Source organism: Catharus ustulatus, chromosome 7 (assembly GCF_009819885.2).
Source record: "Catharus ustulatus isolate bCatUst1 chromosome 7, bCatUst1.pri.v2, whole genome shotgun sequence".
Lineage (NCBI taxonomy): Eukaryota > Metazoa > Chordata > Aves > Passeriformes > Turdidae > Catharus > Catharus ustulatus.
Window position 1 is genome coordinate 15,101,783 of NC_046227.1, and position 25,816 is coordinate 15,127,598.

General features: G+C 38.1%; 1 protein-coding gene across 5 annotated transcripts in view; it reads left to right on the forward strand.

Annotated features, from left to right (window-relative positions):
- Nucleotides 1-25,816, forward strand: part of ZNF385B (zinc finger protein 385B) — a 154,971-nt gene that overhangs the window by 27,616 nt on the left and 101,539 nt on the right. For 2 of the 5 annotated variants that reach the window (XM_033065233.2, XM_033065239.2), the window contains exon 1: nt 9,932-10,410. In XM_033065233.2, coding sequence (XP_032921124.1) covers nt 10,386-10,410 — 25 coding nt within the window. In that variant the 5' untranslated portion in view covers nt 9,932-10,385. Of the gene's footprint in view, nt 1-1,699; nt 2,003-9,323; nt 9,482-9,931; nt 10,411-25,816 lie in introns of those variants that run through there. The other 3 variants (XM_042779465.1, XM_033065236.2, XM_033065234.2) reach the window with 3 other exon arrangements.

Genomic DNA, 25,816 nt, shown 5'->3' on the forward strand with positions numbered 1-25,816 from the left:
GACTAGGGGAGGATATTTATGGTTTAAAGTACAATGAAAAATAAATACTGAAACTCTAAGCAGATTAAATTTTCAGATGAAAATGTTACCTTAGCTCAGCTGAGTCAAGGATCTTGGTTGCTGGCCTTGAAATATGACACACACATTTAAATGATTTAGTGTGACAGTCTCAAGCCTAGGTTTTCAGGATCACCAGTATTTTGTTTTTAAATTAATTAGGCACCTGTACACTATGATTATTTTTATTTGATGTGATTTATACCTTAATGTATTGTTAATATTGTTTGTTTGATGGCAGAACTGTCACCTATAAGAAACAAAGACATGAAGTCTATTTAGAATACTTGATCAGTGAATTGTACTTGAGAAGCAATCTCAATCTTTAGTACAAATACTAAAATGTTAAGCACGGGTTAGCGTTAGGAATGTGATTAAATACTCTATCCTACCATATGAACGACTAACTATTTCTGAAGTTTTTTCTGTGTACACCCCTGTGCCAGAGAACAGAACAGACTTTCTCTTGATAATAAACTAAACTAGATTATGAGAGGGGTACTCTAGCGTTACTTGTGAATGCTGCACTCTTCTGGGGAGGATTACTGCCACTTTTGGTTTCAATGTTTGTGTCTCTCAGTGCTCCTGCCTAACAGAGTGGTAGGTATACACAAAGTTCTGTGCTGGTCTGTTTCTCAGGCTGGAAAAGGGACCTTGTGTTTGAAATCTTTTGCTTTTGAAACCTGAACATAGGTGCACTCTTGCCTGGAAAGAACTGCTTTTGTGCACAGCTCTGTGAGCCAGCCTTTGGCCATCCAGAGTATTTGAGTGGTGGGGGAAAAGAATAAACATCAAGATGTGTAGCTAACAAACAGAATTATTTTCTTTATGAGTTTTCCTAGACCCCCCATTTCTTGCCTTCTGGTTTAGCACCATACCTTAAATAAAATACAGACTTTCCCCCATATGTATAAAACTGTTCTTTATGCAGCTTAATGATGAGGTTTTTATTCTCTAAGGGAAGTTAATATTTCAGGCTCTTGGCTTGCTGTTTAGGGACTGTCATTTACCATGATTTTGTAGTTTGCACGAGACTAACATTGAGCTGTCTTTCCTCTGTACAGTAGTTTGATTTGTGAAGATATTGATAGACTAATGTAGAGAACATACAACCTTTGTATGAAGCTGAAGATTTGGATGGATGTAAAAATTGAAAGGCTTTGTTAGTCTCATTTGAACAGTCTGCTGTCTTCCAGTGTTTCCATAGCATTTCTTGTTGGCATCCTTTTTGTTGAACAATTGTATTTCAAGCAGTGGGAACTGCTATGGTCATTGGAAAATAAAAAGCTCTGAAACCAGTGTTTAGTAAGGCAGAGGAAATGTATTTGAAAATAATCTTAACCTCTGCTACAGATGCAATAATAAATCTGCTTTAAAATAGAGAGCTTGCAGAACAAAGTGAGTTGTTGCAAGTTGCTGTGCAGAGACCGTGATATATTGCCAACTTATTATTTCTGAGCTCCGTGGTGTGTCACAAATACATTTATTTCTATATTAAGCAATGCCTCTGCAGTTTGGAACCTTATTTGTTAGAAACGGTTGTTGGATCATGCGTTATAGCATTTTAAAAAAAAAGAAAATGGAGTTTTAATAGTAAAGATTCGTTGCTATCTACTAACAATTTTGTATCTTATCTTTGTAGGTATGAAGCATCCATTAAGTCCTGACCACATAATTGAAGATGGGATTATGAATCAACCAGCTGTTCTACGGACCTTTGAAGAAAAAGGACTGAGGAATGACAGACACGATTATCAATTAAGCAAAGAAAAAAAGAAGTTACTGTTTTCCTTCTGTGAAGTGTGCAATATACAGCTGAACTCTGCAGCCCAAGCTCAGGTTCATTACAACGGGAAATCTCACTTGAAAAGAGTGAAGCAACTAAATAATGGAAAACTCCCTACAAGTACAACTCCTGGCACTTTGTTTGCAAGCACAAGCACAGGTACATAATTGGTTTGAGATGCTGGATTTTGGTCAAGAATTCTAAGAAAGCTTTTATGCTCTACCTTTTACACCAAACATAACCATTAAACTTAATCTAGATTAATACTAGTATTTGATAATATTTTGCCATGTTCAGAATTATTAGTGTATTTATTTTCCTGTGAAACTAAGTGGTATTGAGGCAATATTCCATTATTCCAGGCAATATTCCATTATGTGTTGGACCTTGAGATGTGATCTATTTAGAAGTAACTCTTGTGGATCCAAATATTTACACATTTTGTCATCTGCTTTTGTTCCCAAAAGAAAGTTCTGGAGGAATGCTACATGTACAGGAGAAACTTTTAAATGAAATCTAGTAGTGGAACGATTGAGGAGGAGAGCTGGAATTTACAGGCCCCTTTATTTTGTCTGCTTTCATCCCTCTGGGTTTTAACTACTCTCATTCACAGAATCGGTTTAGGTTGGAAGAGACCTCTAAATAAGAAGTATTTCAAAATAAGACTTTTTATTGCTAGGCAAAACCAAACTCTTGGGCAAGATGCATTTAGCATGCATAATGTAAAGATACAAAGCACATAATATGCTTTTCTGTTTTTTGAGGGAATTTGTTTCTTTTTATTTCAGTGTTAGATTCACTTCATAGCTACTTGAGAAAAATCTTGCAGGTCTTGAATCTTCATACAAGAAGTTTTCTTAATTGTAATTTAAAAAAAATTTTCTACATTAAGATACTGGCTTTGGTTTCTTTTGTTTTGTATAGAAATAATCAAGCTGCATAGAAGGGTTTAGCTTTATTTTTCTTCTGATTTTGTTTCTTGTTAACTGATTTTTTTAACTTTAAGTCTGTCCTACTGTTTGATTTAGAACTAAGTAGTGAGAGAGTATCACTTGTGTAAGGCCTGTGATTCAAAAGATTAAACGCCTATTAAATAACATCTAGGTTACAGTAATTTCACGACTATAAGACGCACCCTTTTGACTAAAATTTTGGTCAGAACCCGGAAGTGCGCCTTATAGTCCAGTGCACCTTATATAATGGACAAAGTTGCGAAATTTGCCAACCTGAAAGTGCGAACCGAGAGAGCTGCAGTGGGGCACGGGCTCCCGGTGCCGCGGCGTGGCTCTGGCTTCCGGAATCTCGGGACGGTGCGGGTACTTGGCCCCGCCGTGCAGCAGAGTTGCCCAGCACCGTGGTGCGGCACGGGTTCCCAGCATGGCGGCACGGGTGCCCAGCACCGCCTTGTGGCTCAGGCACCTGGCACCAGTGGCAACCCCGAGTGGCGCCAAGCCTGCCCGACCCCGAACCAAGCCAGTAAACTCCACGATCGTGGGATTCTGTTACTATTTTGTTACTTTGTTGCACGTGGCGTGGATCCTCACTGCAAAAAAAAAAAGTGCACCTTATAGTCCGGTGCGCCTTATATAATGTACAGAGTTGTGAAATCTGCCGAATCCCGGAGGTGCGCCTTATAGTCGTGAAATTGCTGTACTTTATTCTGTACATTCTTAAAATAACTGAATATTTGTGAGACATGATTGATTTAAGATTCCTCTGTGGATCTACAATGCAAACATATAAAAATGTTTTCTATTTTTGTTGCTTTTTGTTATCTGAACCCCTTCATCTGATGCCTTTGCTGTCATTCCGGGGGATCACAGCTGATGCTCTGGCACCATTACTCAAAGAATGCTCTGATGCTCAGAATACAATTATGTTTGCTGGAGCTCAAGCTTTGGGGTTACTGCATAGATTGGGAGTTAAAATTCATGTTTATTTGTACTTTGATCTCTATATTAGACTATATCCTAGTTGTGTATTAGTTATGCTGGTCTATCCAGGGCATGTTGAAATGAGCGGTCTTTTTTCAGAGCTGAGGGATATTGTGTTCATAGCACTTAAAAGAAAGAAATGCCTTACAATAGACAATTTATTATTGTGATTACATAAACAATTTAATATACTGTTTGAGAACCAGTGGGAGAACAAGATATACTGAGATGTAGTTCTCAAAGAACGCTTTCCAAAAATAACTAAAAATTAATTTTCTTATAAATTGATATTATCTAGGCTCAGTTTTAATCCATGTCCTCTGGAGTGTTATTACCTCTTGTAATGGAAGTCTTCCTTTCCCATTTCTCCAGCTAACATTGTAAACAGAACTAATTGTGCAGATGGTAAGAGAGCAATTATATTAATCTCACCTCACCAGTGAATAGACTTTATTCCACGTGCAAAGGAAGCAAATAGCCCCTCTCATACTTCACTATTATAGCTTCACCCTTCTAACAAAGCACCTAGTGAACAGCTCAGCACACCTTAGGAAACTTCCTGCAAAAGTTCCTGCTAGTGTCAGGGTGAAGTTTTCCTCTGTGTTCCAAAGATAAATGGAAAATCAGTAATATTCCCACTGGAAAATGAGGTGACTGTAAAATATGTGTGACTGTAAAATTTCCTTGACACTTCAGAAACCAGGATTGCAGACCTGCCAGAACTGTCTTGATTCTGTGTGACAGAATTGATGGATCACTGACTCCAGTTCTCCCTGACACTTGGTGGACTTTCTTATAAATGGAGATGAGACATATTTTCATACTCATTCTGTTTTGTGGTCCTCTCTGTGACAGGTGGCTGACCCTCAGTTGTTAGAAAATATCCTTTTAATTTTTGACTTCCACTACGTTTTGCAACAGTAAACTCAATTTGTAGCTAGCTCTTAACTTGCCGGTAATGGTCCTTGTTGTACTACTATTGGAGTGCTTATTAAGATTTGATACCTGAGATTCTAGGTCCTGGCAAGAATACCTTTAATTGTACAGATGAAGGGCTTTTATATATTTAAAGTCTAAATGTAATTTTAGAGAGGAGTTTAAAGTTTCTTATTTGTATTTAGATTAAGGGTGAAATTGTCATAGGATTTAAAATATATTTAGCAACATATTTTTCTAAAAGATTTATTTTATTTCTAGTGTATTTTTGCCTCACCAATTATTGATATATCCAAGCTCTTTTGTTATTATACCTCTACTGCAATTTAAATTCCTTCCTAGCAAGTAAGATTTAATATAAAATAAGCATTTAAGAGCTGCTTTTCTTTATATTGCTACAATCAAGAAATTAATGGGTTATTTTAGGCGACTTCGGGAATTTGATCCACTCATTGAACTCCTTTTCTTTACATTGGCGACAAAAAGAGTATTTTAGTTGGAAAATACCTTGCAGGTGGTGTTGCAGCCTTCACTGTAGCTTATGCCGGTGCCCGTTCATTACCAGCCGTGTCTCGCCGCAGCTCGGGCTGCAGTTGCGGGGCTGCAGGGCCATCCCGACCTTGTGCCGGGCACACGCCTGGACCCACAGGCTGCTGTCAGACACAAAGGGACAGAAATTAATCCTCACCAAAGCAAGGAAACGGGCGTTTGCCTTCGCAGCTTCACTTGGAAACCATTTCATGTATTTCCTATGAAGAAAAAGGGAAAGAAAAGTGGTTCCCTGCAGCTTTGGGGAGATGTATTTTGGAGTGAGCTGTTTACAGCCTTTCACTGAGAGGGCCTTGCAGCAGCGCGGAGCGGATCCAGCTGTTCTGGGCACCCGAAATCCGCCTGTCCCCGCTGCAAGCACGGGCTGAGCACCCGCAGCTCCCAGGAGCGGCCGTGAGCGCGGGGCAGGAGCTCGGCTCGGTGCCGATTGAAGCGGCTCGCTCGGTGCCCTGTGCGATCTCCGCGGTGCGGTGAGCGATGGCTGCGGCGGGCCGGGCGGGCCCACGCGGTGGCGCTGCAGGCCGGGCCGTGCCCAGCCGCCCTCAGCGCCCCGGCCTAGCGGGGAGAGAACTGCGGGACAACTGCGGGCTGCTCCCCGGGACCGCCTGCATGGCCCTGCATGGCCCCCCGTGTTCCTCCCACTCCTTCCTCGCGGCTCACACCGGTCCTGCCCCGCCAGTTCTCACTGCTACCTCCGTGGGGTGACATCTCCTGGCGTGTCCCCTGCTTCTCTCTCCTTTGCCCCATGACAATATGGGAACAGTTGGTGTAGCTTTAGAAATGCCTGCGAAATCCAGATTTTACAGATCTCTGGAAGCGTGTAGGGAAGTTTCACTGTTGTTACATAAAGTGCCCAAATTTCAAAGTGGGCATGGGAGAATCCCTTTTCCGTGGGTCGTAGTCTGCTGTAAAGAGCAGACGTGCATTAGGGCCAGGGTGACACTCATGAATGCCCGTGTGATCTCTCTGCAGGTCTGGCTGGAGGTGTGATCTGCATGTCAGCATGTACTGTCTTCTCATAGCACCTCTGCCTTTTTGTTGTTGAGATCTCCGACCTTGAGGGACAGTTTTGGAAATGCTGCAGGACCCTATACTGTGACTCTTTGCAAGGAACAGTGTTACAAGTTACCATGTTAACACTGCAATACTGAGGAAATAGTCACAGGTTGATTTCCTGAGGTATTACAAACACACAGTTTTGTGATCTGGTGCACAGCAATGACAGCCAGGGATTTGTTAATACAGCAAAATAAATACATGAATTAGTAGACTTGTGTTTGTGACTTAAATCGGGTACCTGGTAGTGGTAGTGGAAGGGAGAAGGTAAAATAGCAGTTTTGGACATGGGAGAAGAACAAGGGAGTATGGACTCGGCAGGGCTTCTTCCAGAGATTAGAGCTTCTTTGTCTCTCTGTGCAGTGCCATATAAATTTGTAAGTGTAGGCAACCTGTCAAGTCAATGGAGGCAGGAGGGCTTACAGTTAAAGAACTCAGGTTTTTCTTGATAGGATCCATGGACTGTATAGCTAACTTGCATATTCATTAAAAAAAAAAAATAGAAAGTGTGAATAGTATCTTCAGCCAAAAAATTAAACAGACTGTTGATAGACATTGAGAAATTATATTTAAAATATTCTGGAGAGTCTTAAATCTAAATTCCCAGTTTTGGTCTCTTGCATGAAAGCAAGAATTTTGTTTTTGTTTTTTTTTTTAAATGAAACTGTGAACAAAATTGCCTTGCCAAATGATCAGATCAGTGCAGGATTAAATGATGGTTGATTACAACAGAATGAATCTGCAATGCACTGCTCTCATTTCAGTGGAGTTTTTCCTTGGTTTTTGTCAGAAGAATCTAAACCTAAACACAGCTTTTTGTAAGTAGGTTTTAATCCTTATCTGGGCCAAGCCTTATCTGGCTTTCTGACAGGTAGCTTAGTTGCCATCTATGACTGCTTTGTGCCAACGTAATGGAGAACAGAACTTTTGCTTGCTTACTTTAAGTCTCTTGATATAGGTCCCCAATTCCTTCTTAATGTTTGTCTTTCATTAATCTAAAAAAAAACAAGGATAATTCATTTTTATTGCAGAAGATCTTTATGAATTATTCTAGCAAGTACACAGAGGAATGCAAAGAAGCAACCAAAAGTATCTTGAAAAAGTTTGTGAACTGAGTCCTATCAAATGTGTGCATGCGTGGCTATAGAATTATTGCATGAGTCTGTAGAGAGCACTGTGAGCTTACTCTTTTTTTGTGTTGGGCCAATGCCTTTTTTAGACTAACAGAAGGTCAGCACTTGTTCTGCCTTCCATGTCTGCTGCCTACAGTCTGGTCTTTTAGAAAGCAGTTTCAAGGAAGCTGCTTCTGTGGGGGCACAAAGCGGAGCAGCTCCTCAGGGCTTCCCCCACCCTATCCCTTCATGAGAGGTGTTGCTCCATCCTTTGCTGTCCTGCTCTAGGTAAAATCCATTTTTCTGTTGGTAAGATATTAGACTCTTGCTGAAAAGCAAAACTGTGTCCAGTATAATAGAAATAATAACAAAGAGTTCCATGACCATAATGGAACTTAGCTTAGTGAGCTGTTGAGAAACTCTTGGTATTTCACTCCTCACTACAGGGTGCATTGACTTTTTTCTTATTCAGTGGCCTCTTGAACAAGATGACATTTGGTAGATGGTACCACATTCTTTGCATTGCTTGAGCCTCTTCCACCATTTACTTAAGAGATAGTTAATGGTACATAACATTTTCCTTACAGTATGAAATGTGTTTATAATAAACAATTGCTGTTTCTTTCACAGAAGTCATCACAGAAACATAGAATATGCTGAATTTGAAGGGATCCATCAGGATTATGTCTAGCTGCTCTGAAATTAGGCAGACTTGTTGTATTCCTTTTGGGCACTTGGTATTCCTCACAGAATGCTGATGATGAGAGTTAATATCAAGGTCCAGAACTGACATTAATGTTGGTTTCCTATTTGCCAGTGACTGCACACTGTATCCATAATATTCTGTTCTTTGAGTAGTTGCACTGTGAGAGTACTGGTAAAATTAATAAGAAATATGAAGTAGATGATATGCACACTCACTGGTAGACTTCAGGAATAACATGGGGAAATCATTATTTTATTGAGTTTAGTTGTTTTAAAGTAATTGATAAATTGCATCAAAACATTCAAAATTCCCTAATTGCCTAATTGAATACCATAACTCTTTGAAGTTGGTAAATGTTATCAGACCAATTATGAATTTCTAGACTCCATTTCATTCTCCTGGGAGTGGAGACACATGAATGACATTAGGCAAACAAAGTATGCACCTATTATGGGAAAAAAAGTGGTTTATAGGGGGTGGTCCTTTGGGTGGAATGTGGAAGGATTTCAAAATAAAATTGGACAGTATATTTGGGATCCTTTGCCACTACTTTGCATAAATATGTTCTCGGACAGTTTAACCTCTCTTCAAGGGTAGTTATGCTGTGGTAAAAAAGCAGCATTTAAGACATCAGAAAATCAGATGTTCTGGAGTCTAGGCTGGGCTGCTCCCCAGCCACGTTTTCAAGCTGAGAATGGCTGCAGGAGTGGTGGTGACACAACTTCTGCTTCACTTTGGAGCATGTCCCTTGTCGCCACTTTGGGCATGGCCTGGAGCCTTTTGAATCAATTGAGTTGATGTTGCTGCAAGAATTTCTTCACTGTCTCATTGAAGGAAGTGATCCACAGTTTAGAGGTGTAGACAGCTGAGATGAAAAGGGATCTGTAAATTCAGACATTTTTATCCACGTGCATTTCCAGCCATGATATCTGTATTAAAACTACTGGAAGAAACAAAATAATGAAGTCAAGTTTGTTTGTTATTTTTACCTTGTAAAAGGAAAACTGATATCTTGTCTGTTTAGTAATTTTTCTCACCTGGGATCATATCCTGTCAAAATTTCTCTCATAGTTGTCTCATGACCCAGCAGTATCTTTGGAGAACTGTACAGGTAATATAATAAAAAACTCCTGTGTCTTTCCATTTCTTGAAAGCCTGATTATGATTACATCTGTCTTATGCTGTGTATCTCTGGGTGTGAGTATGCACAGCAACACATGCTCTCTTAGCTTTCTGGGGAAAGAAAACCTAAGAAGAACCTGAAAAGATAAAAAGATGTACATTGCAAGAAGTCCATGTGGGAGTAGGAATGCATTAATTTAATAAGCCATGGAGATTTTTCATAGTAAGTAATTTAAAATTACTGTTGTTTTGGAAGAATGAAGGCATTGGTCATGTAATGTCTTGCTTTTAGTGATATTTTTATTTTGGTACAAGTCATTAATCTGCTAAACTGTACAGGTCTTTGTTGGGTCAGTATTCAAAATGTTTTCACCCAAATATGTATTATTCTTTTTAATAGAAATCCTGGTTTTTAATATGTAATAGACTTCGTCTGTTACATGGTTAAAAAAAAACTTATTTCATTTGCATAATTTTGAATTAATCTTATTTATAAAATCTGTAAGGAATCATTAATTTTTATTGCTGTATCCCCCCCTCCCCAATAATGAACCTCATCACAATACAGGCTGCTGATTTTCCTCTGTCTCGTGTTCGTTGTAGAAAAGACAGAGCTATTTTTAACATTTACACAGTCTAGATAGATGATTCCTCATTCTGTGTGGTTTGGAGCTGAAGCTGTAGAGCCTTTCATAATCATATCCTTTTATTTTTTTATGGTTTGTTTGAATTTGATCTCTGTAGCTGATTCCATGCATTGATAATGAAGGCTTGGGTTGCCTGATTCTCAGCATAAATTCAGGCAGACTTCTACTTTGACAGTGCTCTGTGTTTCGGTACGCATGAAGATACAGAACTGAAATTGCTTTGCTTTCTTTACAAATGACTCAGAGTGTGCTTGTCCTTCCCTAAAATGTTGCCAGCGTGTGAAGGATTTTCAATGAGCAGTGCAATAAGCCGGCATCTGGGAAGGTTGGAGGCTGCTCTGGTATAGCAGTGAACTGTCACACAGATGATCAGGGCTGGAGCCAGCACTCTGTAGCACCGTAGATCATATTGGTCACATACTGGAAGTTTTGTTTATGTAACTTGGTTGCTGTTTAACCTGCTTAAATAGTATTGCCATAATGTGGAGTGGGCTTCCCAGTAGAGGTGAGTCTGTTTTTTATTTATTATTAAACTTCACTGAATTGCTTTGTGCTACGACATTAAGAGTGGATGCTTACATGTTTGGCATTATTTCTGTGTGCAGTGCATTTCTGTTTTAGTTATTCCAGTGGAAAGGATAATAAAAATGGCAAGGCATATAATGCACCTTTCCCTTCTCATTTCAGTATTAAAAGTAACTAAATATTTGGCAAGCTCCCTTTCCTTGCTTGCTGTTTGCAGAGGGCATCTTTCCAGTAGGTGATTTCCTATGCATTTTAAATGTTTTTTGAATGTCAGTGATGCTGTGTTATTGTTGTAGAAAGAAGCTTATTAGCAGTGTGAATAAATACCTCTTACCAGAGCTTGCTTTCTGGCTTGTTAAATCTCAAAGTATAGTTACAATGATGTGTGAAACACAAGAGCTGTCAGATTCTCCAGATAAACTAGAAAAGTAAAGAATGAAATAAATTGTGCACTGGATTTGACATATTAGGTATGCCTGTCATTGTTAATATTAAAAGTTATGATCTGTCATGCCCAGGACAGCTTCCAGTAATTCATTTGCACTGACAGCTTTCTTTGAGAAGGGTATAAAATTACTGTTGCTTCTCCCTAACCAGTTAAATTTGAGATTTAGTGCACCAAGTTTTATTTAAGGGACCGGATAGTGTGCTAAAGGTAGCCTGTGAAGTTCTAGTAGTAAATCTTTAAGCTTGAAAGTATTATCATAAACTAAACAGACTTTGTACTTGTGAGTTTAAAAAAAGGAGGTTTTATAGAGCATTTCACCTATAGCAGAACAAAAAAATTAGTTCAACTGAGTTGCTTATTAAGCCCTGCTGTTATGTGAATATTGAGTTGGTGAGGTGAGACCTCCTATGATTATATTAGTGTATGCTGATAATAATTTCTGTAATAAAACAAAGAAATATATTGAAAAATATGTATTTTTTTTTTTTCTTGCTTACTATAGAAATGTCTGTGCTTACTATGTAAAGACTGCTGTGGTTTTTTTGTGTTTTTTTTTTCTTCTGAGGAACTAGGACAGCTCATGCTTTTTCCTGCTAAATATATTTATGAGGCAGCTGTTTTATAGCTTTCAGCTCCAAAGTTATAGATAAGTGTGTATTTGTTTGACAGAAGATTCGAGAATTTCCATTTACTGCCAGTACATGTAAAGCTTGGCTAAGCAGACTGCATCAGGAGCACACACCATTTGTATTAGCCAATCTGTCTTTGCAAGTCCCAGGGCCACTATCTTGCTAGAAGCCACTGTGTGCTTTTGAAAGCATGAAATTAGTTTTATACTGAGCACATAGTTTCTCATTTAGCAGTTCTTTTTATGGTAATGGTCAATTTATGGTTCAGTGCCAGAATTTTGGTGTTCTGTCAAAGCTGATAGCTTCTGCTAAGGTGTTCTTTGGAGATAAAGACAAACAAAATTCAAAACAACACCTCCCAACAAAAATGCAGTTTGTGGTAGGGATCCTAGGGGGATGCAAATAAAACAAAGTTCTCCCGAATGACCTAACTCCTGACATTGCTGATATAATTTTGGAATCATTTTGTTGTAGTATTTCAGAAAAGATTTGTCATTCATGACATAAAATCATTAAATTAATTGTTACCTTTTAATACTTCATATTTTTTTTTGTTTGCTTTTTTTCCTGTGACATGTAAAATTGCTGTCTCTCAATGCCAATTTTTCCTATGTGCATATTTAATGATAAAGGTTAAGATGCACTTGAAAAATGTATATGAAGCACCCTAAACATTCAGGATGATTTTTAGATAGCTTTAGAATATGTTACAAGCTTTTCCCTTTCTTCAGTAATCTACAGAAGTAAAAATAAATTGTTGTTAAAACCTTTATATGACCTTTTTTAAAGCATATAATTCATAAATTAATGAACCAACTTATTTTTAATCTGTGTCTCATTCTTGGCAGATTTTTGTTGTTTTTCTATGTCAGATTTGTGACCCTTCCCTCACTAGGAACTGTGCTTGATGAAAGTTTAAGGTGGTTGACATTGTGCACTTCACTTGGGTTACTCTCTCTAGCCTACATTATTCTCTTGTATATAGGCAATTTAAAATTGTGTTGCTTTTAGTCTAGGTCTTCACAATTCTGACTTGATCCTGAAATAAGCCTTTTTTATTAATACAATATTTGCTTCTTTGCACAGTTCTGTCTGCAAGGAGCAAAATTTGACGTTGCTTTTTTTTTTGTGCAAGATGTGGTTGGCTCTAGAGCTGGTAATGTTTCTTCTGTTAAGTGCTGAGGAGAGATCCTGTTCCACCTACTGTTACACCTTCCTGAGATAAGAAAAAGCTGGGAGTCATAGTTCCCAGAAGTTTAGTTAAGAAGTAAATGTGGGCTGGTGCACCCGTTTTTTATTATTCCATCCTCATGTAGGAGAAGGAGTAGAAGCAATGAAGACAACTGCCCTTTGTCACAGGCACTTGGAAAGCACAGCAGTCCCACTTCAACACAGCTCCTTCAAAGCCACGTTTGGGTGCTTCTGAAGTCATGCAAGAGATGCATACTGGCAGCTTAAATATATGTTATTGTCATTTTAGGACCTGTGAATAAATTTGCTTGCTATTCATCAGTGTGTGTTTAAAGGCTACTAGGAAGAAAATACTATGAACAATGGAAAACTTTGGAAAACAATGTGTGACATATTGCTACCCTGGCATATAAAATTTGTTTTATTTCTCTAAGTGCTTGAGCTAGAACGTCTTTCTCCTTTAATTTTTTTGGTAATTCTTTGTATCATTATGATTATAAGCTTGCCAAACTTCAGTCTGATTGGTTCTTTGTTCCAATATGGTTTTTGCAAGGTCCTTTTACCCTTAAACATCTTACATCTTTTTCCAAGTGTCTTTATTGCTGCATGTTTCCCCTCCTGCCATTTCATATTGGTGGTTCAAGTGAAAGGCAAGATTTGGCGTGTCTGTTGTGCTGGACAGAACTACTTGACTTCCTCCTGTGGAGCTCTATTGCTTCTGTATCCATCCTCTAACTATTTCTGTATCAGATTGTCAGTTATCACATGGCACTGTAATTTTAATTTCTTCTCCTTTGGAAGACCTCAGTGTTAAAGTATCGTGATCTTTTGCACTTTGGGAGTGTTCAGGGGATAGCAGCTTCTGTACTGCCAAGATTACGAGGAGATTTTGAAGAAGAGGACACTAAGCTGAAAGGAAAAGACATTACTGGGGAAGTGGTATGTTGTGACCAATTCCATGTTAGTCACTTAACTCTGGAATCCAAGTCTATCTAAGGTCTCAGTGGAAATTTTGAAATTTGTTTTTTTTTAGTTCAGGTCACTGATTAATCCTGCCAGAGGAACTGAGTGCACTGAGAACTGTAGTTCACTACAGCAGCCCTTTTGAAGCTTTACTACTGAAGCTTAAGTTTATATATTTTTTCCTGTCTGTAGGTTAAAGAGCCAGAGATGTCTGGAGGTCTTACCCAGAATGTTCAGCCAAGAAATTGTCTTTCTTTTTTTTTTTTGTTTAATATGCTTTCTGTTCTGTTGGATTTTGAGCAGTGCTCATAACATGATTCTGAAGGGAAAATAAACTAAGTAACTTCCCTCTTTCACTTATGCTTTTTTGTTCCTGTAAGGATGTTTCTTAAAATTATTTTTTAGTTGGAAGTGATGAAAGCTGACTATGTTTTGATCTCCAGAGGTGTAAGGAGTGCGCTTTTGTATTGATACCAGCAGTCAGGGCAGATGAAAGGCTAAATTCCTTAGCCTTGGGTAGGTTCAAGACCTGAAGGTTCAAGATCCTGAAGTGTTTGTGTCTCTGACTGAGCAGTGCAGATCTTGGGATGGGATGAGGAAGTCTTTTTAATACTTTGAATAGAGGAATACAGCTTCCTTAAGGATTGAGGTTTTAAAATTCATATAGTGTGTACAGGAGCTCCTTGAGGGAAAGGATATGAGTATGAAAGCTCAGTGGACAAAATTTTCCCTTTAAGCAACTTGTGAAACTGTCAGACTGGGCAAGAATTTGTGTTATGATGCATTTGGTAATACCACTTGTTAGTGTATGGGTTGCTTGGGATGGTGTAGGAGATCTGTGTTCAGATCACCTGTGTTCAGATGGATGAAAGGATGTTCCCATGTCAAGGGACTTCTGAAATTACTGTGGTATGTTCAGTTTTGGACATTTTTGCTTGGTTTTGCTAGCTGGTCACATTGGTACTGTTTATATTTTTACTGAGCTAGAAAAGACAGAGCAGGTCTCTGGTGTGAGAGTTTCCTTTGCTTGCTTCAAGAATTCTGTGATGGCAGAAATTGAAACACCATGCCTGGGTTTGTAACTTCCACCTGGGGGTCTCCATTTTCTTCAGGATATTTCATAGTAGGGGTAGAGAGATGAAGGCAAGGTAAAGAAATCCACATAGGAAGTTCTTAAAATTGTCTGTTTTTCTGCTCAAGCTGGATTCAAAAATTTCACACATGTGCATCTCCTCTGGCTCAACCTTGAGTGCTTGCAGTGATTACATCCTGAAACGTTTTGTGACTGAGCATTTAAATATAAGCAGAAATTGAGGTGCTTGTTTTATCCGGTGATCAAACTTAAATGGAACATGGAGAAAATAAAGAGGTGAGGAAGAGTCATAGGCTTTAGAGTGGCACATCTGGATAAAGAGACACAGAAATCACTTCATCAAGAAAAAACAGACTAGATGGAAAGGACTGAAGATTATTGTCAGGAATTGCAATTCATGTATTGTGGCCAACTTTGTTAGTGGTGCCATTTGAGCCTGATGCATCTCTAGTAAGTAAAAACAGTAAAAATCGATTTATTAAGTAATCATTGTAGCAAGCTCTTTTTAAGGAAACATGAACAGTACATAGCTCCTGTGTACCCAGGTTACTTCTGAAAATAGGATTTAAGCTTTTCAGTCACTTTGACTGCTGAGTTAAGGCTGAGACTTTGAGAAAAGCCAAAGCTGGAACACCAGGGGTGTATTGACTGAGAAGTAAATATTTATGAAAACACCCCCAGGTTTTGGGTATTTAAACGTGGTTATAAAGAATTGAAAGTGGTGTAGTTCTAGACTTGTTCTGGTTAGCTATTGACAGAAACAAGGACAAATCTGGTAGAAACAAGTTAAAAATATTGTTGTCCTTTTATTTCATCAGTTGCAGTCACTCATTTTAATAATTCACCCTATCTAATGAGTATTTTTCCTTCAAGGCAAAATTGTCTTTTTTGCTTTCAATCTTCCTCAAAACAAACAAGTCGACTTTGTTCCAGAGATTTTCAGATGACCTTTGCTGAAAAAATATTTGAGTTTACATTGTTCTATTAAGTGTATATTAAACTTGTGCTCTGGTTATGAGTTATGGCATGGTATCTATGCTTAATGTGCTTATTTTTTGCTTAAATTCTTGGTAGGTACTAGAATGCCAGGCACATACTTTGTCTTAGACTAAATTCAGTTGTTTTCCATATTTTTACAGTTTTGCTTCAAAAATACTTGCTACGATTATCCAGACTTGAAATCAGTGGATGAATAGGGCAGATAAAGCTATCTGTGTGTTAAAAGTATTTCTACTTTATACTGCTTTCCTCATTTGGAAGCTTGGTGTTGCTTTGATAGATGGCACACTACCCTGACTGCTTCAAGTCATCCCTTTGCAAGGTTGATGCAATGCATCAAAGCTGTTTTAACTGCTTTAAATAATGAAGATAAGACTCCTAATCTCAGGAATTGTCACTCATAAATTGAATATCTGCAGAGTGGAGAGCAGGGCTGTGTTGTTTCTGCTGGTTGCAGATTAGCAGTCTGTTCTGCTGCTCGCAGTCCCATCCATCCCAAACCCAGGGTCATCAATTCTCGGAGCCGGCAGCTGTGTGCTGTGCTCAGGGGAGCTGCTCCAGCCCCTCTCGAGGAGCATCTCCCTTGCCTGTTCAACACTCACTCCTCTGGGGCAAAAGAAGACTGCTGGAAGGACACTAGGAGTTGAGAAATACATGGGCACCTCACCCAATCTCAGACAGGGAGCATGCATGGAGTCTGGATGAAAAATGGCAAATTTCTTTCTGTCTTGAGTGGTCAAATGCAGGCAGCTAGAAATTACATATCCTAAAATGTGTCAAAATAGCAGCTTTTAGTGGGCAGCTGAGTGATGATAAACAGCAAGAAACTGCTGTACTGCTGTGATACCTGGCCAGAAATTGAAATCCCTTTACTCAGTATATTATTTTCTAGGCCATCTATTGCATGAACATGTTGTTTACTGCCTACTTGTAATAGAGTTCGTGGATGAGGAGAAATTGTTATGCAAATTCAAGGTTTCAGGAGTTGCATACTTGGTAGAACAACAGCCAGTAACAGTGCAGATACACAGAGGAGACTTTGAGGAACCATAATCACTTAGAAACTTTTTTTTCCCCTTTCTTCTTTTCACTTTGATGTTGATGCTGAATGCTAGTGGAACACGATGGTACTGCTGTGATGTGGAGCAATCAGCTGCCAGTGCAAAGCAAGGTCTGAAGGGACATCTACCAATTAACTGAAAATAATGGGAAAATTATTATTGTTACACTAATCAAAGTTAACTTGTTACCAAGACATTTGGAAGTCAACACATTGGAAGCTATGTATGGTCTAGTGTGACAGTTCTGGTATAAACAAAGTCACAATCAGTGCATCCACTGGGGCTCACAGACTCTGAGGACCGAAGGAATCACCAAGTTTTATATATTCTACAGTACTGGACAAAATAATCTCAAGGCATAATTCCTTCAGGAGAAGAAATTGCTTTCCCAAGTATGCCAGTGTTTGCTGTTAAGTCCAATAAATCTGCAATTGAACTGGAACACATTATTTAGAGACACATTCAAGTTCAGTTTAAGGACTTGAGGATGTGATGAATTTACTTGTTACGCTGTTGAATTGTTTTATTTAAACCTTTACCTTTGCACTTAAGAACTGCATCTTACTGCTAATTTGAATTTTCTAATTATGTGCTAGGAGGTCCCTTTTCCTCTCTACTATTACAGAACCTCCATGATTAGATACATTCTCCTTATAAAATGGCAAGGAATCTTGATTTCAAGCCTGACACTGTTTGTATTAAGGATGCAATTGCAAGCAGAGATTGTGGAACATTTGAAAAGGTTATGTATTACTTTTTTAATAACGTGATTTTACATCAGTGGCCTCAGTGACTCGCCAATGAATCAGAAAGACAACTTTGCCTCCACAGTCGTGGACTGTTGGGTCCTGTGCTTAAAGTCTGCGTGACATACTTGTAACTGGAACAAATATTCTTTCAACCAGGAATGAGTTCATAAAGCTCTCTTTCTTTGCATCAAGTAAGAAGCATGATACTGATACTTCTCAAGATTTTCTGGACTTCTACTGTCTTTTCCTCCCTCTAGTTAATTTCAGCTGGCAGGATCAAGCTTTTCTCTGTGAAAAGAGAGTAATTTTCCAGGTCAAATTCCTTGCTTGTAGTATGGACTGCTTGTTTTGCTCCTCTGTAGATGTTGGACTCTGTTTCTAGTACTGTATTTTAAATACTGAAAGGCAACTGTGTAGCAACTCTGTGTCCACTGCTTGGTACCATCTAGGATGTGCGGTGAACTTTGTCACTCAGCTATATTACCAATTTAAAAAGAAAAAATGCATAATATTTTAGCTTAATATTGATGTAGGGTTTGTATCGGCATAGCTTTATCTGATTTCTTGTACATGATGCGTGCTTATCATGTTACCTAGTAGTTTCAAAAGCTTTCATTGATCTAAAGTGCATACCTTCAGTGAGGACAGAAAGTGGAGAACAGAGAATCTAATCATCTTGTAAAGACACTGTGTGTATGATTTACCTGACAGATGTTTCCTTACAGTTTTACCTTGGGTTTGGGACAAGAATATCTGTAATCTAACAGCGTAATAATTTTGTTGACTTTTTATCTTTTTGCGTACATTACTCATGCACATCAGCTGTTGTCTTTTTCTCACTTCATTGCATTGTTTAGGGACAATATCATCCAAAGTCATATTCAGACTATTATCCTTGGAAAGTCTTTACCTCTGGATCATGTCCCCAGCAGCTACATCCATTATCCACAAAGACTTCTTTCTGTACTTTGTGGGAAGAGTGGGAAGCATAGCATAAGCATACTAATTTGTTTGGGCAACCAATTTCTTCCTGTTATACCCTTTTACTTAAGGTTAAATACTTACAGTTGGGTTGCACAGAACTGTCTTGACAAGATGTACTGGTAACAGGCTTGCTCCTAAGCCTGTGACTATAATAACTAATACTAATCTTTCTAATACTTTGCAAGCTGGTGTTCAGTATTTCTGATTCCAGAAAGTGTGCTGCCAGTATATGGCTTCTTTTTATTTTTCTTGATTTTAAACTTTCTCCCACAGAAATGGGAATGCAAATGCTCTATGCATTTCAGCATTGCTTGGAATTTATTTCTGCAGTTTGTTTGAAACTTGACCTTTATCTAAGCTTGTCTCGCTTCTGGGGCAGGGTATGTGTACCTGTATTCAAGATTTTGAGAGTGCTGTCCATGAATAAATCCAGAAATAACATGTCTTGAATTAAAGAAGAACATTTTTTTGTAGCAGTATCTGAAGTGAAAATTCTCAAACTAAAACATCACTCAATGTCTAGGAAAGCTGGTCACTCCTGAACTGCCTGCATTTTCTCCTGCTTAATAAGCCTTCCTTCTACTTTCTCCTTCTGAAGTCAAGGAGTTAGCTCAGTTACTTATTTTTTCTGAAACATAGTCTTACACGCTTAATTCAAATTTTCTGTAATCACATGGTAGTATTTTCTCCCCTTCTCTTAGATTTTTCTCTTATTATCATGATTTGTAACTGATTTTTCGCCACAGTGAAGTAAAAATGTGTGCTTTCCTGTGGTTTACAGTCCTTTAGCTGCAAAATTAATTGAAGTCTAACTTCGAAGGTTTGATTTTTTTCTTTTGTAAACAACTGTTTTTTTAATGGACCTTTTTAATTGAGGTTGCTAGTAACTGCTGAGAATTTATTTTTTTTTTGTGAATAAAGCATTTAAAGAAAAAAATATCTTCCTTCCAACTTTTCACAAACTTTGTGAACTTGGATTGGTTCCTCTAAAATGACAATACGTGGAAGTGTTTTTCCTATTTCATCATCTCTCAGTGGCATGTACATCTGAGGCTTCTGATCTTTGGCTTAAACAACTGTTAAATTTTCATTATAAATGTGCCACCTACTGGAGCAAAAGGCCCATCAGCAAATATTTATTAATGTTATCTTCTCCAAGACACATTTGCATAGTAATTTCTTGCTAGATTCCCGTGCTTATGGTTGTCAAATCCACACTGTTTTTTGTCAGCCTCACCATAGGGTATGAAAATGGTAATAAGAATTGGAGGGGATGTGGAGCATGAAGGTTTAATAACATGCCTTGTAAAAGAGAAAAAAAAAAGCTGAATTTTAATGAAAAAAACCTGCCTAAAATTAATGTCCAGTAAGGGAATCTTAAATTCATAGGTATTTTAAGTCTTGATTTCATAACAGAAAAAAATCACTTAATTGTTCAATATAGCCTTGTAGTAAAAAGAGAATTTAAACAAGATTTTAGATTATGCAGTAGTTTTTTGTAGTTGTTTTTAAAAAAAAATCTTTGGCCTTATCTTGACATAGGATTAGTCATGATCATCTTTACAAATGAGAGGTATTTTGCTTGGAGCTTGTTGTTTTTATGCTACCATAATGAAATGAATGATTATTTGTATTACGTATATGTCTTAAGAGCTACAGTTCTATTGTGCTAGACTTGTAAAGAATTATGGAAAAGACTTATTCCCAACATTTGAAAATCGGTCTTTGAAACATGAGGCATTAAGAAAATAGTGCAAACAAGAGGAATAGATTGATCTAGGAAAATAACTCTGCTAAACTCAAATTATTTTCTTGATGTTTTCCACAAAAGTGAGTGCTTGTTTGGCAATGTCTGATTATATCACAGTAGAAAAATGTCTAATATATGAATAAAACAAGAAGAACTTCCTGAACATAAATCTGTGTTGCTGCATATTAAATTTATCTGTCCTGTAGGACAGTCTTTGACTTGGGTAGGGTTGTCCTTTTTTGAATTGAGCTAACCATGATGTAGCTGACATATCAATGAGACAGCTATAAAATTTGTTGTTTTTTCCTTACACAAGTTGCTGTTTTCTTTCCATGCCTTGTGAGAAAAGCTCAGACATGAGGGCATTTGCTTTTGAAAAGGAAGAATGAGTCAAGGAACCACCCTCAGAAAATGAGTGTGCAGTCTAACCGGCTATGAAGGAGGAGACAGGGAGCTAGGAGCTCTCTGATCTCTTCCCATCTCAAGTTGTGGTGCATGTTGCAAACTCACAGGTTTCCAAGCAGGTCCTTAATGTTGAATGCAGAGTTCAAATAATCTGTGCTGAATCTTAAACCTCCATTATACTTCAAAAATATTATTTACTTAAATTTGGAGATTTTAACACAGATTTGTAGTGATCATAAGCAGTGTCCTTGTACAGTGCCTGTTCCTTCTTTTCATGTCTACTGCTATTAAGCTATGTTTTGCTCTGGACATATTGGGATGGTGCTAACATATTTATTTGGTCAATATGGCATAGATAAATGAAATGCAAGCATCTGTGATAGACTGTCAAGGGTGATGGAGTGACTACTGATAGGGCTCTGTGGCACACTGGGATGGCACAGTAATTGACAGGAGGTAGTAGCACAATACTTCAGGTTTTGAGCCTGTTTTTCTGTGTTCAAGAGGGAAATTTAATTTCTTGGTCATAGATCTTTGTTGCCTAAATTTCCTTTTCAGTTCTTATTCTGATAATTGAATGACCAATTTAATATTTCTGAGTGAGGGAAATTTAGGTTTTATGTTGAGTATTCCAGCTTATGAAAAATATAAATTACTTTATTTCTTTGGTAAGTGATGATCAAAATGTGTCTTCTGCAGTTCGGTGCAACAGGCCAGGATATATGTCTGGCTTCACTCCAGGCAGTGAACACTTGGAGTGTGCTGGGGCAGTGCTTCAGGAAGCATGCTTGCAGGAACAGGGCTCACATTTCCATTGGCTGGAAAAGTAGGAACATCAGCTGGAGTCATTAATATTGTTGTCTTTAGGGGTGCCTGTAGCTGATCTGCCTGCTTTCCCAGAATAGGACACTGAAGCCAGTAAATAAAGCAATAAAATATTTCACACCTAATAAATTTCATAAACCAAAAGCAAATAAAATCTAAGCAATTCTAGGAAGAACACAGTTGTTCCAAATGTTGAGAGATTGAGGTAGTATAGAAAAGGATAAGAAAAGGCCTTGCTATTTTTATAGGAGGACCTAAAGATTGTATCTCAGGAAACTTCTGAAATGCTTTAAAATACTTCAGTAATGAAAAAACCAGAAAAGGGAAGTAAATCCTAAGCAACGTCTAAGAGTAAAAACATTTAAAGTACATGAATGTTAACTCAACAAAATAAGCGACTACAAGAACATATCCCAAGGAGGTATTCAAAATAAGTAGAATACAGCATTACAGAAAAGAAATGTAAAAATAATCAAGTCCTGCATGCATTTTTATGGGCATATGGAACTGATTCAATGCCCGTTTCATCATAACTGGGCTTTTAAGAATGAAGAAGTTCCTTATCTGTTATTTACTACAACATTAAAAATGTTGTTCAAAACATGATTTGATTTTTTGGCCAGAAATTATTTGGTTATTAGTCTTTTGTCTAATGGTTAAATGAGCTGTCCTTAATTTTATCATTTTTACAGGGATATATATGCTTTGACATAGTATATGGACATGTAGCATTAAAAAATAACTAAAAATAATTCCAGAGTAAAAAAGTGAGGTGGGCAGAGAGGTGATACACTAGACATCTCAGGAGTGATAAATTATTTCAAGGAGTTACAATTGGAGTTGTGCATATCCATAAAATCAGCATAAATTATTTGGTTCTTATTTTAGTTTATATCCTGTTATGTCCAAGCAGAGGAAGTTTGGAATTTTGCTTTGGAATATGCAAAATTCAGGGTAACAAAGTCTGGCAGGAGTGGAAGAGACAGGCTAGTTGAAGTCACTGAGAGAGATATGCAATACCTGGAAGTCTTTCGTAAAATAGTCTGGCATTTTACTTTCAGCTGGTTAAAATATGATGTTTTTTGTAAAATTTGAATAAACTACTAAGAAACCCCACTTTTTGGAGGAACATCTGAAAGCGTTTTGGATGTCAAAGGTCCAAACTTTTGATACCTGTAAATAATGATGCTTTAGCAGTTTTGCTTGCTAATTGTATGCTGTAGCTGTAGATAAAGCTATAATTTTATTTCTTTTCCAACCAAGAAAAATTATTTCATAACCACTTTTCAGTTGTTCATATGTAAGCTAAACAAGTGCACATAAAATAATCTATCTATTAAATTATTTGCTCCTTACCACTGTCATAGAAAATGCCCTTAGAATTGCTTGGAGATATTTTGAGAATTTTTTACTTGCAGGTCTTCTCACATGCGTACAGGAGAAAATTGCAAGGAAGGTTTGAAGAAGTAAAAACATAAAGGTGTAGGATGTATTTTAGTGTTGTGGGGGGCTTTAGGTGTAACAAATTTGAGCATGTCTGTGTCTCATACTTGCAGCATTGTGGTGGGACTTTGCATATTTGGGTTTTCAGTCTCATTAATGACCTGTATGACCCTTGGCAAGCCTTAAAGTTACTTCCACTTTTGCCAGCTGAGAATGACTTGGCTATTGTTGACAGCATCTTGGAGGAGTTTCAGACAAATGCTATCAGAAAAACTCCCCCCAGACAGTACTCCTTATGAACAAAGATGGCTTCAGCTGGGATACTGGATATTGCTGATACTGACCATTTTTGTGTTGCCTTTCTATGCTGAAGGATGACTAGGATGGTCCTTAGCTGCATTTGTGAAGCAGTGACAGCCTTCCTTGTTTAGTGTGTTAGAATAAAGACTGTTCTGCATCTGTTCAAGTGCAACAGATTGCAAAGCTTCTCTGCACAGGTGAAATGACCTGTGCCTAGATGATAACCCTGTTCTTCCCCTGCTACCAAAGGAAATCTGTATATCCACTCCTGTGAGTTGAATTTTTGTCTGGATCATTTGTTTTGAATAGGTATTTTAATGTTCTTCATGGTTCCCAAACACAAACTGGGTTTGTTTTTTTTTTGTTTCCTTCTATCTTTTCCAAATATAGCAGTTAAGAACCAAATTGTTGAAAATAGAAGCTAGGTAGGCCAATTTGCATCCATGTCAGGTGTTGCTGTCCATTTCCCAAATGTTCTCTCTGGTGTGTCATTAAGCTTAGCTCAGCAGTGGCTGTTTCAGGGTGTGCACATGATAAGCAGGCACACTGTGCTGGCACTGCTGGTGCTTAGTCTCTTTACAGGCAGTACCACCATTCTGACTTTGTTAAAGGGAAGCTACTCCTGTTTGCAGAGCTTGTTTGTATTTTCAGCATTAAGAGATTTATGGGGGGGGGGGCCATCAGAAATTTCTATGCCAGGGAAAGGGAAGGTGTGATCTACTTGTGAGAAAAATCAGTTGATGCTCACTTTTGGTGGCAGAAGAATTTACAAGGTGGTGGAGGGACTGCTTTGCAAAGAGCCTTAAAAGTTCATCATCCGAACATGAGCTATGCTAGGCTTGTCACTGTCTAGTGATGAGAGTTCTCCCACCACTCATCTGTGCAGCAAGTTTTGGTGTGTTCAGAGTGCAGGCCTTCCTTCAGGCTGTGCAATAGAGGGGTTATCATTGGCTGCAGTCCCAGAGACTTAATTCCTGCGCTTCTGTTTAACAAATTAACATCAACCCTAATGTAGATTTCCATTCTGGCTTAGATGGTTGGTCATAATTATAATATCCAGATGCTATCTTCCATTATTTGAGCATTATTTTCCCATTCTCTTCAGCAAGCTGTGCATTACCCAGGCTTGACTGGGGTGTTATGTACACTGAGCATGGCCTTACAGTGGTGTGGTCCCACCAGATGCATGGAGTGGTGCTATAGCCAAAACCAGAACTCTGGCAGCTTGGAAAGCAAAGCAGAAGTTTCACTGCAACCAGGGTAAATATTTGACTAAAAATGAGCCAATATGTAAGACTGTGCTGTAGAGACTTATTAGCCCTATCTGAAAAGAGCTCAGAAGGACAATCCTATTGATTTTGTTCTTATCTTGATGACCTTGTAGGTTGAGTTAATGGTTTCTAAACTCAACTGGTGAGTTTGCAGGACAGTTCTGTTTGTCTCCATTCAAGGAGAAAGGAAAGTAGTGTAGAGTTGAAAAATAAACTCTCTTAACCTTCAATATGTATTTTAATTTGCATGGGTGTAGAATCAATGAAAACATAGTAACTGCATAATCTAGACAATACTGAATTGTAGTTCACCTGCATTAAATTATTTATTTCTCAAATCTTATGACTTGGAAGTCATCTGGAGTTACAATAGGCATTATCACACTTGGCTGATAGATATTTTTAAAGAAACTGGAGTTTGACAAGGATGGGGAGAAATGAGTCTGGCCTTGCTGATGTAAAAACCAGGCTGATTCTCACCCTGGCACTCCCGGTGTGGCTTGTAAGACAGAATATGTTTTTGCCTATCTATGGGTACTCATACCTGGAGAGGAAACCATTCTTTTGGGGTAGTAGGGCTGCACAATCATTTCAGACGATGCTCTTTTGTGCCAGATCATTAACTGGTTTTAAAATTGTCACAGCTTCTGTAAATCCAGACATAAAAGCAAGTATGCAGAATTTCTTGTAGCTACTGCTAAGATACATCGTGATTTTCAGCTCCCACGTGGCATAGTGAACTTCACCTTCATACATAATGTTGTTAAAACTTGGATGTTTTATAGATGAAGAGGCTGTTGCTCTCTTGTAAATGTTAACTATGAGAGCAGTCTGCATAAGATCAAGAGGCACTAAGGGATAATGTAATTGGAATTTTTCAAACAATCGTGTCTGTTTCAGAATGAAGATTCATGATAGAAAAAATAAGACAAAATAGATCTCACAGTTTCAGCATAATTAAGATTTTTGCCAGTGGCTACTATGGGAAAACCTTCTTAAATATTTTCCCCTTACCCCTTTGAAAGTTTTGATGTTAGAAGAGCAGGATTTTCATTCTGCAGCTACTTGATTAAGCAAAAGCAGCTCTGATTCCCAAACTTCTAACAAAGAGAGTCAGAGCTGTAATTAGCATTTTCCTCTTTTTTTTCTTTTCTTTGCTGATGGAAAGATCCTCAAGTCAACCAAGGTGAGGGGAAATTTTGTTCAAGCATCAAGTGTTTTTTTCTTATGAAAAAGTTGAGAAAAAAACCCTAAGAAACTACATAATGAATATAG